Genomic DNA, 16,499 nt, shown 5'->3' with positions numbered 1-16,499 from the left:
TTGTTGGTTAAAAAACCTGAATTCTACTGCCATATTCATGTTTTTGGAAGATGCTGTTAATTGTATGTGGTTATTGGGATCCTTAACAAAAACTGAATTTTGTTAGGAGTTCAGCTGAGCTGGAGAGAGCTAAACTGCCAGGTGTCAGAGTAGCTGATTAAGGCAACAAGCCAAAATGAAAGGAACAATCAAGCCTTTTACTGTGACAGTGTAATAAGCAAAATGTTTAACTAGAAAAAGCACCAACTTCCCCACTGTCCTATTTTCCCCCATGGGGCAGTACCAATGAGGAACTCGCCTTGGATGGCCAAGAGGAAGTTGAGGGCTGTGCTGTTATCCAACACTACTTGGGCCAAGGAATTGAGGCTAGTCTGTTCTGCTTCTAAAACTGATATAGTATCATTAATGAGTTTAATAAAGGTTGAAGACAGGTTGCATACAACTTGTTGTAAATGAATGACCCTGAGTGGGAAAAGTTGCCTGGACTTTATGCATGAATATTATCAATACCACAACATGACAGTTCTCGTCAGTAACCAGAGCACCTGGTTTTTGAATTCCCCTCTTACTCTGTTGAGTTTGATATGCTCAATAAGAGGTACTATCTTGAATATTTGGAAGTCTGTTATCAGTGCCCCATATGTACATGTTACACTGGTAGGGATGTTGAAGGCCAGGCTTTTACCAAATAATAATACCCCAAGGGAGACACACACAGTATCAATGGCTGGTAGCATAAAAGCCATTGATTGCCATGGGGGTCAGTCAGTCCAAAGTCCCTTCTGGTGTGTAGAATACATATGTGGCATAGGAAGATTTGTGTCAGGTGGGCACAGGTATAGGGGAGAAGGAAACCACCACTGTTGAGGTCAAAATAGCCCTAGTGGCAGATATTTCCCTTTTCCTAGATACTTTAGTTAATCCCATCTCAGACAGGAGCAATTTGACATGTGAGGAGGCATTTTGTTTCTATAGTGTCAGAGTCCAACTCTGGCAACACATCAGGTCCAGTGTGATAGGGTTAGGGTATCTGAGGTACTAAAAAGTTTCATCTTTAGAGACATGTCCATTTGTTTTATTCAGTGGCACAGCAGTCAGGTGTTTACCTATGAGGTTGGATGGTGAGTGACATATTCAGCACTTTGTTAAATTCAGAGTGGTAGCAACTACCTAGGAGAGGTATATCAGTGAATTTGGTGAGGTAGATGCCACATAGGCTATTCTTCAGGAGAGAAAGATGAGAGGATAGATCTATACACCCTTTCTTCCCTATACCCAGTCGCATGGGTCTAAAGGTACTGTTTTCCTATCAGTTGGGAAAGACTTTTCCCTGTTGACTGCTGTGTAGACAATCTCTCCTAGACCATAAGCAAAGATATCACCCTATGTGCATGTTAAGATAGGGAATGGGAAGAGATAAAAGTGAATGTTAAGATGTGGAGAAGTTTCTGGGTTTTCTAAAAATAGTTCTTTGTTTGGTTGCCCTTTACCATCTGTATTAGGTAGACTGGTGAACTGACCATGATAGGGCCAGACCTGTTTTTTGCCTGGAAATGAAATGAAAAGTAATTTGAAAACCTTTTTTTTTTCCTAATTTTATTTCACGTAATAGTGGTACATTATGTCACTAGAATATTAAGATCAAATGGATACTCATCAGGTAGTCTTTCCAATAAAGGAAGAAATTAATTCAAATACATAAATACTCTTAAACACTTAACTATATCAGGGCATAGATTGTGGAGATGTACTTGGGTATGATCTCTGAGGAGATGACAGTATATCAAGGTAGGTTTTATTAGATTCAAGAGCAGAAGTGACTTGCACTAAATTTTCTGAGTAGAACTTTACACTAAGGGAAAGGAAGACTCTAAATGACTGCATAGAAGTTAAGTAGATGGGGCACATAACAGAATTTCTTATATCTAATGAAGTGCAAAAACAGCAGAGTATTTCTTGTGCATCCGAGAGTGGCACAGAAGTAGCAGCTGGATCTGAAAGAGTCAAGTGGATGGAACTGAGCACTAACTCAGCAGTAATCCATGCATCCTACTGGTGTGGGACATCTCAATGAATTCTAGCTTGGACTAGACTATCTCACCCCTCAACATCTTGGAGCTCCTTAAGCTCTCCATAATTTAGACACAGCCTTATGAAAATGAGATGGGGTTTCCAAGCAACTTAGATTAAATTTCAGTCATGGTAGTGAAGTGGATGCTTCAAAATAGAAAGTAAGTCAAATCATAGTAAAATAAACTTGTATTTCTTGCACCTGAGTTTACCTAGGTTTAGAGGCTGAGTTTCTTGTGCATCATGCTTGCAGAGAGGTGGCACTTTTAATAAAGATTTTGGCAGATTAAAAAATGTTAACTACTGTACCATCTCACATGTGGAATGTAAACAAACAAATAACCAAGCAACAACAACAACAACAAAACCAAACTCACAGAAAAAGAGAACAGAGGTAGGGGTGGAGGAAGGGGGAATAGTACAAAATTCCAAATAAATAAGATAAATAAGTACTAGGGATATAAATAAGATAAATAAGTACTAGGAATGTAATTTACAACATGATGACTACAGTTAATACCATTGTATGGTATATTTAAAAATTGTTAAGATAGTAGGTCTTAAGAGCTCTAACCACGTGAGAAAAACATTTTTTTTCTTTTTTGTATCTGTATGAGATGATGGATGTTCACTAAAGTCAATTGGGATAACCATTTCACAATGTATATAAGTCTACTCATTATGTTGTACACCTTAAACATATGGGGCTGTATATCAATTATATCTCAATAAAACTCTATTAAAAAATAAAAATAAAAAAATAAAAAAAAACGTTAACTACTTTAGAATCCCTTTGAAATAATTTAGCATTAGCTAGAACTATTGTACAATAGTATGACAGTTTTTAAAGGTGTGATTGTATGCATTTTAGATTTAGAAATTAGTCCACTATTTTGCTGTGGTTCCATTTCAGTATCTGTACAATGAAAAGGTTGGGTTGCTTTCTAAACTTTTGGGACTCTAAATTTGAACAGCTTTGTACCTCTATCTCCAGTCTGACTTCATGCTTCCCAATGTATCTGAATTTATACTTTTTATGTGATTGGGTGTTCTAGTACATGCATATATGTTGACATATATGCCCAGTCAAAACTTTGGTAGGAATATTCTTTAATATGTATATTCTTATATAGGAAAGTAAAGGTATAGAAAACAAATTCATGTATAGACCATGTATATATAAAAATTTCCAAAGGATTTCTTTATTCCTAAAAATAAAATTTAGTTAATTTTTGATAATATATTCACTTTATACAAAATAAATTAACATAGGAAGGTATATAGTAAAAAAATTTCCTTTCTACCTGTATCAGTTAGCCACTGAGTTCTATATATCCCTAACAGATACTGATTTCTAATACTTTCTTGTGAATATGCATAATTTTTTATGAATATGCACACAGATACAAATATATGCATGCACATACATGCTTATATACACACACACTTTTACCTACCTTTGTTTATAAAGTGGTAGCATATTCAACATGTTTGGTTTGTTTTTCACTTAATATATATTGTAGACATCTCACGTCAGTACACACAGAAACTCCTCATTATCTTTTATAACTTGATTGTATTCCACTACATGTATAAGCCATAATTTATTAAGCCAGTCCCCTATTGATGATCAGTTAAATAATTTTCAGTTTTTTGCCATTACAAACAGTGCTATTAAGATGTATAATTTTAATAGACATCTTTTCCTCAATAGGGGCTTATCTCTCTAATATTACTATAAGTGTATTGCTAGCTCAGAGGGTACATGTATTTATGTATTTTTATGGATATTGCCAAATTGTTCCCTAAGAAGTTATATGACTTATCCTTGGTTCGGCAATATACAGGAAGATCAATTTCCCTATAGTTTCACCAACCCTATTATGAGACTTGGCTTTTTGTCAATCTGATAGATGAAAATGGTCTCTCAATGCTTTTGGTTTGCATTTCTCTTATTAAGAGTGAGATTAAGCATCTTTTCACAGGTATAAGAATCATTTGTGTTTTCTATGAACTGTCTTCATATCATTTGTCCATTTTTCTACTGTATTATTGGTTTTATATGTTAATGAGCTATTTATATATTAGGGAGATTACCCTTGGTCTGTGTTGTAGGTTGCAATTAAGTCCCCTAGTTGGAGTGTGTGTGTGTGTGTGTGTGTGTGTGTGTGTGTGTATTTTTGTATCTCTGTGTTTTTCAGAGGTCCTTTATGGCTTTTGAATTTTGAGTAGGAAATGCCTTCCCTACTGTAAGATTACAAAATAATTTTCCCATATTTTCTTCCAGTATTTTAATAATTTCATTTCTTCATGTAAATAGTTTTATTTGCAGTTCATCCTGGTGTGTGGTTTGTGATGTAAGTTCCATGTTTATTTTTTTACAGATGTCCTCACAAGTGTGTCCTAATATAAATTTCCTCATTGATTTGCAGTGCTACTTTCATTATAAACCAAATTCATGTGAATATATGCACTTGTTTTAGACCTTCCATACTCTTCCAATGATATACTTATTCAAATGTCAGAACCAAACTATTTTACTTACTGATGTATCATGCTGTATTTTTGTATCTGACAAGGCTAGTATCCCTTACTTAAGCTCTTTTTTTCTCAGAATTTTCCTCAATGTTCTTACTTATTTATTTTTCCATCTGAACTTTAGAGTCACCTTATCCAGTTTTTTTAAAGCAACTCATGTTATTTGTTTATTGTGTCAAATTTTAACTAAATTTATTGAGAATTGACTATTTTTTATGTTGACTCATATTATCCAAGAACATGGAATGCCTTTCCATTTGTTCTAATTTCTTCTTTTGGAGTTCAGAAACATTTTAACCTTTTCTTCTTATGAATATTGCACATCTCTTATTAAGTTTATTCTGAAATATTTTATTCTGCTTTTGCTACTATAAACTGTATATTTTATTCCATTATGTTTTCTAACTGGTAGTTGGTATATAAGAAAGCTATTGATTTTCTCATATTAATTTTGTATACAGTTATCTTCCTGAGTTGCCTTATTGGTTATAATAGGCTTTCATGTACTTTTCTTGCATTTCCAGTCATACAATCATTTATTTGCTTTTAGTGGTAGTTTTGCCTCATCTTTTCCAATTTTTATACCTCTATTTTCTCTCTTATTTAACCATGTTGATTAGTACAACCAGTACAACATTAAAGAATCTTTGTCTTATTCCTGCCTTTTGTGGAAAGACCCAAAAAGATTCATTAAGCAGTCTTCTGGTTGTTTTAAGATAGAACTGGATTTACTTTAACCTCCTTCGAGATGAATCTGTTATGGAAAGAGATTATTAAACTTTTTAAAAGTTAAATATAGTAGGCAGAATAATGTCCACCCCCTAATTGATGTCCATGACCTAATCCTCAGGACTTGTGAATATGTTAGGTTATATAGACAAGCAAAATTAACATTGCAGATGGAATAAAATTTGCTAATCAGCTGATCTTCAACCACGGAGATTATTCTGGATTATCTAGGTGGGCCCAATATAATCACAAGAGTCCTTTAAATGTGGAAGAGAGAGACAGAAGAGTCAGTGTAGAAGTGATACAATGTTAGAAAGATTCATTCAACCATTGCTGGCTTTGAAGATTGAAGAGCTGATTAATGCTGGCTGTTCTAGAAGCTGGAAGAAAGGAAATGGATTTATCCTCCTAGGACCTCCAGAAAGCAACAGGGTTCTGCCACTGAGACCACTGTCATACTTCTGACTTCCAGAACAGTAAGAGTGTGTTGGTTTAAGCCACTAATTTTGTAGTAATTTATAAAAGCAGCATAAGAAACTAATATACCAGATAACCCTTTTCCCAAATGAAGCTTTTCCTGGAAGCCCCTCATAAAACATAAAAACAGAGCTGTGCTGATTGAAAGAGAGCTGTGACATAGGCATCAAGGAACCCCCAGTGGAGCCTCTAAAGTTGTGAATTGTGTAATTTAGAAGCCACTTGTGTAAAGCAAGATGTCCTAGTTTAATAAAATCTATCTAAAACTTCAGGTGGCGGCCTACTAGCTATATGTTCCACTAAAATTCCCATCTTTTGGAGCAGAATTGGGTTTTCTTTATTCCATTAAAAAAAAAAACTAGTTAATAAAAACTTAGGAAAAACCTTAACTTCACAACAGTGCAATTGAAACTATAAATGGGTAAATAGATTAACTCACATGTGGTTAGCCTGTTTTGCCTGTAGTCTACAGAAGAAGCTAGAAAGGAAAGTCTCTGGTTCATTCTTGTTCTTTCCTAAGCTCTTCCTGTAGAAAGTGCCTTATAAAACAAAGCAAAGGTTTAAAACAGCAAACTCAAGACCAGCATGTACTTAGGCTCAGACAATACCATTTATTACCAGCATGGCAGCAGATTGACATAATATAGAAACTTCCTGGAGTACCTGGGTGGCTCAGATTGGTTGAGTGGTTGAGCATCTTACTTTGGCTCAGGTCATGATCTCAAGGTTCATGAGTTCAAGCCCCGCGTCTGGCTCTTTGCTGTCAGTGCAGAGCCCGCTTGGGATCCTCTGTCCTCCTCTCTCTCTGCCCCTTGCCTGTTTGCACTCTCTCAAAAATAAAACATTAAAAGAAAAGATAATAAAATTTACAAAATAGTGGTTAAAAATATATAGAAACTGCCCACATTTTCAGCTTGTATTTTGCTTATGCATTAAATGATTTGAGGAGTATCAGTACCACTATTTCATTTTTGTTTTGTATGATTTTTTAAAAAATTTTTATAGTTTATTTATGAGACAGAGAGAGACAGCATGAGCAGGGGAGGGTAAGAGAGAAAGGGAGACACAGAATCTGAAGCAGGCTCCAGGCTCTGAGCTGTCAGCACAGAGCCTGACATGGGGCTCGAGTTCATGAGCAATTAGATCATAACCCAAGCCGAAGTCAGAAGCACAACCAACTGAGCCACCCAGACGCCCCACGACCTTTCTTATTTATTTATTTTTTATCATATAATGCTCCTTGGTGCTTTGAGTCTCAATAATAAATGCTCTTCCTTGGGTATGTAAGTTTCTCACTTTCACAAAGATTCACAAAATTTTAACTCTCTTATCGTTATAATCTAAATTTAGTTATTTGAGGACTGTTTTTGGAGGAACAAGAACTAAATCTGTTGTATTTTTCAGGGTGATGATGGAATCCCAGGGCCACCAGGACCAAAAGGGATCAGAGTAAGTGATATTTGCTGTATATCAAATGTTTTATTGGTCAAGACAGAGAAAAAGCAAACGAGGTGTTATGAGACAACTGGAAAAGACTCCTAGTAAAATGTAAAAAGAAGTAGTCTTTAAAAAGTTTTAGTTAAGAATTGGCATATGTCTATAATACGTTTTTATTATTTCGGCAGTTATCTTTATATCTAGGTGCCTATTTAAGCTAATATACGAAGATTTTAAATTACTTTATGTGAACAAGAAATACAGAAGTGCTAAATTCTAGAAATTTGTCAATTTATTAGAAATATACATCTTACAACTGACTTAAACATAACTTCCCAACCTGTGATCATCTCAGTCCTCTGGGTTCAGAGGGCCGTTCACTGCAGGTTATATACACTTCCCAATGTGCCATGTACAAATATTGTAACTTTTTTTGAGTATCTTGAAGAGAGTCAGTTTGGGAAGCACTAATTTAAACACTATGTTAAAAAATAACTACTTTGGGGACACCTGGATGGCTTAGGGGGTTAAGGGTACAACTCTTGGTTTTGGCTCAGGTCATGATCTCATGGTTTCTGAGTTCGAGCCCTCTGTTGGGCTCTGTGCTGAGAATGTGGAGCTTTCATAATATTGTCTTTCCCTTTCTCTGCCCTTCCCCTGCTCGCTCTCTCTGTCTCTGTAAAAATAAATAAGCTTAAAAGAAAACTACTTTGGAAGTATACAACGTTTTCTCAATTCTAAGATGTGTAATTTTTTCATTTTAATGTTCTGAAAATCAGGATGTGTCTCAAAATGGAAGTACACATTTAGTGTAATTTTTCTGAAAAGCTTTTAGGTAGACATATATCTTTCAGTGTGTTTTAGACCTGGGAAGAAACTGTAGTTCAAAAATATTCCTGAGTTTTGGGAAATAATATTTAACTTTTCTGAGCCTCAGTTTCTCATTTGTTAAATTAGAGAGTCAACAGTACAATCTCCAAGGTGCCTTTAGCTCTAAAATTCTGTGTTCATAGATTGATGAATATACTTATACAAGTCTAAAATACATGGGTGATGACATAGCATGTCTATTTGTGTGATAAAGACAGTTAAGACATTCTGATCCCTTGATCTCCAGAAATTTAATAGCTGTACAAATTTTACATAAACATTAAAAACATCCTATTTGCTATATACTTCTTAACAACATGTAGCTTACCTTATGTGCTACTCATGCCTGGTGTTTGTAGGGAACTGGAAAAGCAGGGAAGAAACTCAAAACCCTTGGTTTTTATTAGCAGACGTGTTTCTATGTTATTGTGTAATAAGTGGGTATCAATAGATTATTGAAGCTCTTCCTAAGAATCATATCTCATAATAACTACGGCTACCATTAACTATGTCATAAGCACTTCTGAGACTCAAAAAAAAACCCCCAAAACTGTCCATTCTCTCAATTCCCATTTGCAAGTGTCTGGGAGTGCCTGAGTAGTCCATGTCCCTCAACTAGAACTTCATAAGTGCTTAGGAATGGGTAGCCTGATAGTTCCTGCATCCTTATGTCTCAGCTCAGAGGCATCTCTTGACATACAAATTTTAATATTATTATGGAAAATTTTAAGTATATCCAAATGTACAGATATTATAGTACAATCAACCTCTATGTACCCATCACTCAGCTTCAAAGGTTAGCAACATTTTGACAAATTTGTTTCATCTATCCCCCCCCCACTACTTTTTTGGAATATTTTTAGGTAAATCCCTCATATCAACCATCCCACAAATGAATAAGTATTTCAATATATATTTCAATATGTTACTCTGATAACCATGTAACCACTATACTGTTATTACACCTCAAAAAACTAGCAATAATTTTTCAAATATACTTGAAAACCCTGTCCTTATTCAGATTTCCTCAGTTGTCTCAAAGATGGAATGTCTTTTCACAATTGGTTTGTTCAAACCAGGATCCAAGTAAGTTTCGCATATTGCATTTGGTTGCTATGTTTCTTAAGCCTCTTTTTATTATGCTATTAGAGAAACTGGGTCATTTGTATTCTACTGCATTCTATATTCTTTTAATTTTTTTTAATGTTTATTTGTTTTTGAGAGGGAGAGAGACAGAGACAGAGTGGGGGGGGCAGAGAGAAAGATGGAAACAGAATCTGAAGCAGGCTCCAGACCATGAGCTGTCAGCGCAGAGCCCAATGTGGGACCTGAACCTGTGAACCAGGAGAGCATGACCTGAGCCAAAGCTGGACGCTTAACCAACTGAGCCACCCAGGCACCCCTGCATTCTACATTCTTGATCTGACTGTTTCTTCATTATGTCATTTAAATTATTCCTCTGTCCCCCATATTTCCTACAGACTAGGGGTTGCCTTGCAAGAGTCACTAACTAGAGAACTTTCTGGGGATATAGAAACAGCTGTACACTTAAGATTTGTGCATTACTATACATAAACTATACTGCAAAAAATTAAAGAAAATAGAAAAAAATACTTTGTAGTGCTATGTACTTACCAATGAATTACATCTTCTCACACAAATATCTGTTATCCCACTTTTTTTTTTATTAAGTTTGATCAGTAGTTCAGGTATATGAGCCTGATTTTGCACCAAAATTTCCCTGTCAACTTTGATCCAGTGGTTTAGTAGTCATTGATGATCATTGCCTAGATCCATTTTTTTTTGTTCAGAGTTGCAAAATGGTGATTTTAAAAATTCTGTGAATCATTTATTAGCTAGAATTCTAATTTATCAGCTGGAATTGTAATGGAGTAATGAGTTATTTTAATAGGGTAACGAGTTAGTATACCAGCAACTTTGAATGATGGTCAGAAAGGTTTTTAGAATTTGTTATCATTATAAACATGTGAAGTTTATGTGGTTAAGTCAATTGTAATCATTACTATTTTTGAAGCCAAAATTCTCCTATCTTTAGTCTCTGGGAGCCCCTTTAAATTGGCCACTGTTCTCTGTCCCGTTGACAAACTCTATTGACCTTTGGTAACTTCCTTGCTGTCTGACACAAGACTCTTAAGGCTCATCTTGTACATTTACTCTCCAAATCTTAAAGTGATCATATATCTGATTCTAGATTCTTCTTTAGTGAAAGATGTAATTTAAATGCTACCGTCTAATGTTAGGGGTTTTCGTGGCTACTTGTGGTCAGTTGTTTTGATGTCTTTTCAGTTGAAAGAATTAGGAAATATGTAATTTTCTTTTTTTTTTTTTTTTTTTTTTTTTTTTTTTTTACAAATAGTTTATTGTCAAATTAGTTTCTACATAACACTCAGTGCTCATCCCCAAAGTGCCCTCCTTCATGCCCATCTCCCCCTCCCCCCCACATCCATCAGTCCTCAGTTTTTGTCAGCATTCAAGAGTCTCTCATGGTTTGCCTCTCTCCCTTTCCCCCACCATTTCCGCCCTTCTTCTCCCCCTTGGTCCTCCGTCAAGTTCCTCCTAATCCTCCTATACGTGCAAACATATGGTATTTGTCCTTCTCTGCCTGACTTAGGAAATATGTAATTTTCTTAAGAGAAAAAAAATCATGAGCTTATATTATTACTTCCAATTGAAATTTAAAATGAAAAGAAGTTTGTATACTTACTCTCCCTCCCCACCACCTTCCCTACCTGGGATGAAAGTCTTGGTTCCTAATAACATTAATATAATTTGTTATTTTCTTTATCCTACAATCTACCTACGACAGCTTGAAAATAGCAATTTGCAAGTGAACAAAAATAACAATTTAAATGTTAATAATAATAATAGAATTCTTAAATGCCGTTGATTACTTCTTTGCTGTTCTTTTTTTCCTCTTTGAACGGACTAATTTCACTAAGTGCAATCAAAATATGTTTTAGAGGCACTTGAAATAATTTTTTCTTGTATGGTTTATGTCAACAACTTGGTATATATTAGGTTTACTAGTTTCAGTTTGTTTTCAATTTTTAGTAATATTTTTTACTTCTTCTAAGTTTTTATCTGTAATTATTTAAAATATTTACAGTGTTGTTTAACAGTGGTGTAATCAGAGATGCTTCCCACCCATTCTTGCCATTCTCCAATTCTTTTTCCTCTTTCCTCCATAGGTATTCATTTTTACTATTTTTGGTTTATCTTTTCATTGTTTTGTATCACCACCCTTCTCATAAAAATGTAGCATATGTGTATACACCACTTATACTTTGTTATTGTTGGGTTTTTTTTACTTAAAATTATGTCCTGGAGATTACTACACATTTCAGTGCACATAGATTTTTCTGATCTTTTTAAAAAGATGCATAGGCTAACATTATGTGGACATACCATAATTTATGTAGTTATGTCCCTATTGTTTGTAGTGTTTAGCTATAATTATGGTTATATGGTCATTTCTAAATGTTAGTTATAACAATGTTATAGTCAGTAACCTTGCAATTCTGATTTTGTTTCATAATTTCTAGTCCACCTTTCAATAGGTTCAAAGGGTTAAAATGTGTAATTTTGCTAGATATATCAAATTTCTCTCCATGGTGTTGAATCCTATTAGCTGTGTATAAGAGTTCCTTTTCCCAGAGCCACACCAACAGAGAATATTGTCAAAGTTGTATTTTTGCCAATTCTGACAGGGAAATTTGATTGAAGAATTTTTGGAGTGATCACATTGATATTCTCAGGAGCAGATACATTTGCCACTTACCCATCCCCTGCTAAATTTCAGTATTCATCACCAACCTGGCAGAACTGCTTTATCTTTTAGAAAAGACATTTCTTACACTAATTTGCCTGCTCCTGCTAAGTGCAATGAAGACAATGCTCCCTCAAATAGGAGTTGCTTGTATAGTTTCCTAAAAAGAGATTTTTAAACACGTGTAGGAATTTTTTTTCTAGAGCAAGAATGAATGGTAATAATCAATGAGACACATTTGTCCATTGCTATTCTAAATGTAATTTTCATAATTCCTTTAGGTAGAATATAATTTTACTCTTACTGATTGTTGTTTGGTTCAAGGAATTTATTTCTTATTATAGGGTCCTCCTGGACTTCCTGGATTTCCAGGGACACCAGGTCTTCCTGTAAGTAGAATTTGGCTTCTTAATTGAAAATTCCTTAAAAAGTAATCTAAAAGAAATATTATATATGTGCTATATCCCTTTTCAAAGGGAATGCCAGGCCATGATGGAGCCCCAGGACCTCAAGGTATCCCTGGATGCAATGGAACCAAGGTGAGATTTCTTCAACTTAATCTTAGGCAACATGTTTGATAATAATAGATTTTAAAATTTAAAGAAATCAGTGTGAAGAATGTTGGCGATATAGTAGCTACATGTCTAGGACATATATAGGGTATGTTGTGAGTTAACATTTTCAATGTATTAAAACATCAGTAATTCTCTAAACACATGTATTCAGCTGGAATATTGCATTGGATTGAAGGTTATTTTATCTAATCCTATTTTGACTTTAGTGTAAAGCAGGATGAGAGTTAAAAAGGAATCAGGATATATATGTTTCAAATATTACATCAGCTGTTAAGAGTAATACTTGTGAATGTCATTCATTACTTTGCCTTTTTAAAACTAGGTACAATTTAAATTTTCAAAAACTCATGTTTAAAACATTTTTAACCTTGCCTAATAACTTCCTTAAGAAAAATCCTAAAAATCTACCTATAATACAGCACATCAGTATTCACTATAAACTATTAGTATGAAAACGGTAACTCTTCTCTTTTGGCAAAAATGATGCCATTTCTTTAAAAAAATAAAACTTTACATATGAAAAAACTTATTTTTTCATTACCTACTTTTCTTGTCTTTCATCAACTATTTGGATATATCATAAAGTGTTAGCAAGGAAAAACAATGAGGAAAATTTGCTCTTTTTTTGATAGTTTGCATCTTATTCCCTCACTTTTTTCCTTTTCCTGTATATTAATGCAACATAGTTATTATTTTCTGTATATCCTTTTCAGCATTTTCCATTCTGTACATGATACTCTATGGAACTGTTCATGAAATATCCTAGATATTTCTAGCCAATGTCATGTGTTAGATTTTATACAGGGTACATATTTAAAAACACTTGAACAAACTATTTTGTATCATGAAGGCTATATTTTTGTGTTAATTATTGTAGTATATACTTCAAGGCAGTAAAATTATTTTTACCTCCAGTATTTCTCCAGATCATTGTGACCTTTACCAACACCTCCACCAACAATAACAACAACAATAATAGCCAATAATAATAACAACAACAATACATTTTTTATTTTGGACTTGTGAGGCTTACTTGTGTTCTTCATTTCAGCTGGGATGAACTTACATTCATAGGACCAATGTGGAGTTAGTTTGCATGGAACATTGCTGTTAAAATGGGCTTCATTCTTGTGTCTATACTGGTTGTTTGCCAGCATGCCTAGAGTAACAGACCACTAGCCAAAGTTGCAAATTTGAAGACCAATGTATCCATAATGTATATAATATACTATATGATTAAAGGGATCTTTTTGTTTCTTTTCATAAAAGAGCACCTTAGCAGATCTCATGATTAGTTTGTGTTTTGAGGCCCCCATTTATGTGAGCAAAAATGTTTTAAATGGATTTATTATGTATACTCTCAGATTAAATGTTCTTAAATATATTTTTTACTGTGTAACTAATAGAATGAACTCTAGGAATGGACTCAAAATATATGGGTTCTTTTGTTTTCTGTCTTCTAAACTTGATGGGCAGGCCACTTCCTTTCTCTCTGGGCCTTTTTTTCCATATGTAAAAAGTGATGGAGAGCGGAGTACTGGACAATAAGTCAAAGTCACAGAGCTGTAATAATTTTTCTCTTTTAAGCCTCTGACATGGATGTCTCTAGGATTACCATGGCACGTAGGTATTAGAAAGGAGATTGCATTGGGGTTCTTCTACAGCAATTTTAGCTTTTGTTTTCTCTTCTCTTTTTTTAGCTTTTGTTTTCTCAACCAAACGTCCATATTAGTACTTTACAATAGTGAGTGAGAAAAATTGGGTGCCTAGAAAACATAATGACCTGCAATTGCTAGAACTATTGCTATTATTGTGCTCTTGGTGATATTAATGGCATTCTCTTATCATCTTTTCCTCTTTATTTTACAATAAAAGAAAAATGCAATGGGGCAGTTAAAATAAGAATCTATATAATACATGGCCAGGAAATTGAGACAAATCATTAACTATTAAATGTGATGATGACCAGGAATCTGTGGTGTGATTGTCTCAAAATGGATTTGTCAGTAGAAGATTTTTTTCTTTATTTCTGATTGGGATTGATGAGTAGGGATAAAAGTATTTTAGAAGGTTGAATTGATATCGGCAGTTGATACAGAAGTAATTGCAAAGGGAAGTAATTGGAAAATTCATTGCTAATGAATTTTTGGCAATCTGGCATGTTTCAAAATGGCTTTTAAAGAAATGTTTTCAATAAGTCATTGTTTGTTGGTATAGTTATTCTTTGTTTCTTGTTACTCCATTACTCTTTCATTTTAACTCCTTCTAGGGAGAACGTGGATTTCCAGGCAGTCCCGGTTTTCCTGGTTTACAGGGTCCTCCAGTAAGTTATAAAATTTGGAATTATAGTGAACATGGGAATTTGCAGAAGAAACAGAAGGATAGAAAGTGAGCTCAGTGCATTTATGTGGAGCAAAGTTGGTATATTTTAAACTAGTAAACTATTAGAAGATTTTTAGAAAAAAAAGTTGGTAGTATAGCTCTGTGTTAAAAGTAAGGATTCTATTGTATTTCATATAAATGCCATCTCTAAGTACCCTAAGATACTTTCTACTTAGAATGGCCCTGCAGTAGTTTACTCAACTGACTATTTGGAAAACAGTGTTTTTTTTTTTTGCTCAATCCCCTCTGATATGTATAAAACAATTCATTTTCTTTTTAATAATAGGGACCTCCTGGGATCCCAGGTATGAAGGTAAGCATTTCATGCTAGGAAAGTAAACATTTTAAATAAAATATTTGAAAAGCCTGCAACTTCAAATCAGATAATGTCTCTGACTTCTGCCTTAAAATGAATATTTCTGGAAGTTATGCAGGTACACATAAGCTACCCTTAAGTAATCTCCTCTGTTCCCATGGCTTTAAGTATCTCCTATATGCTGATACACTTGTAAATGTGTGTTCACATTTCAAATTTCTGATACTTTCAGTTCCCATTACATTTTGATACAGTTGACCATCTGCTCCCTCTAGAAAAGGTTTTGTCCCCTGACTTCATTGACACTACTCTTTTGTGATTTTGCTTCTGTATCTCTCTGGTCATCACACAGTCTTCTATACAAGCTCATTCTATTCTGTGCAGCAGGTATCAGAACACAGTTCTGACCCATTCTTCTCTTCTATGCCTAGCTATATTGTTAATGTTCATGGTATTATTTACTATCCAGCTACTGGATACCTTCATTTATATCTCTAAAATAGACTTTTCTTTTCAGTTGGATGCGTGTATTAAACTGCCTCCTTGACTTCTACTCAGATATTCCCCAGACATTCACATTAACACACTCAAAGTAAACCCAGACCCCCCAAAACTTGAAAGCTAGTATTTACATCTTCTACAACTTCACACACCTCCTCATTCCATTCTATCACTAGATATTGTTAATTTTGCCTATAAAATATATCTTGGGGTGCTTGGGTGACTCAGTCGGTTTAGCATCCAACTCTTGATTTTGGCTCATGTCATGACCTCATGTCTGTGAGACTGAGCCCCACATTGGGCTCCGCACTGAGCATGAAGCCTGCTTAAGATTCTTTCTCTCCCTCTCCCTCTGCCCCTCCCTTGCTTGAGCACTCTCTCTCTCTCCCTCTCTCTCTTTCTCTAAATAAATAAATAAATAAATAAATAAATAAAATATATCTTAAATTCATCCACTTTTCTCCATCCTCACTGCCACCACACTAACCATAATATCTCATCTGGACTGTTGCAGTAGCTTCTTCTTAATTAGTCTTTTTTTTCCCCGCTACTATCCCCTCACCTCCCAGCCTGACTTATTCTGTAAATAGTAGTCAAGAATGATCTTTTAAAAACATAAATCAATAATTAAATTTCACAGGGCTTCCCACTGCCGCTGAGATAAAGTCCATATTCCTCTCCATGGCCTGTAAGACCTGCATGTTCTGGTCCAGCCTACATATCCAGACCTCTCTTTAAACCACTTTTCCCTGGGCTTGCTCATCACATGGGTCTACATTAAAGTTATTTGAATGTACCAAACTCTTCACTTTTGGGA

At 34.7% G+C, this 16,499-nt stretch overlaps 1 protein-coding gene across 2 annotated transcripts in view; it reads left to right on the top strand.

The window, feature by feature from the left end:
- COL4A5 (collagen type IV alpha 5 chain) overlaps positions 1-16,499 on the top strand; it is a 230,249-nt gene that overhangs the window by 112,858 nt on the left and 100,892 nt on the right. For both annotated transcript variants that reach the window (XM_039233533.1, XM_039233532.1), the window contains exons 4-8: positions 7,219-7,263; positions 12,253-12,297; positions 12,385-12,447; positions 14,753-14,806; positions 15,152-15,178. In XM_039233533.1, coding sequence (XP_039089464.1) covers positions 7,219-7,263; positions 12,253-12,297; positions 12,385-12,447; positions 14,753-14,806; positions 15,152-15,178 — 234 coding nt within the window. The remainder of the gene's footprint in view (positions 1-7,218; positions 7,264-12,252; positions 12,298-12,384; positions 12,448-14,752; positions 14,807-15,151; positions 15,179-16,499) is intronic.

Source organism: Hyaena hyaena, unplaced genomic scaffold (assembly GCF_003009895.1).
Source record: "Hyaena hyaena isolate Hyena2069 unplaced genomic scaffold, ASM300989v1 scaffold_77, whole genome shotgun sequence".
In the NCBI taxonomy this organism is placed as follows: Eukaryota; Metazoa; Chordata; class Mammalia; order Carnivora; family Hyaenidae; genus Hyaena; species Hyaena hyaena.
The sequence above is the reverse complement of the archived record's forward strand: the minus strand, read 5'-3'. Positions and strand labels throughout refer to the sequence as shown.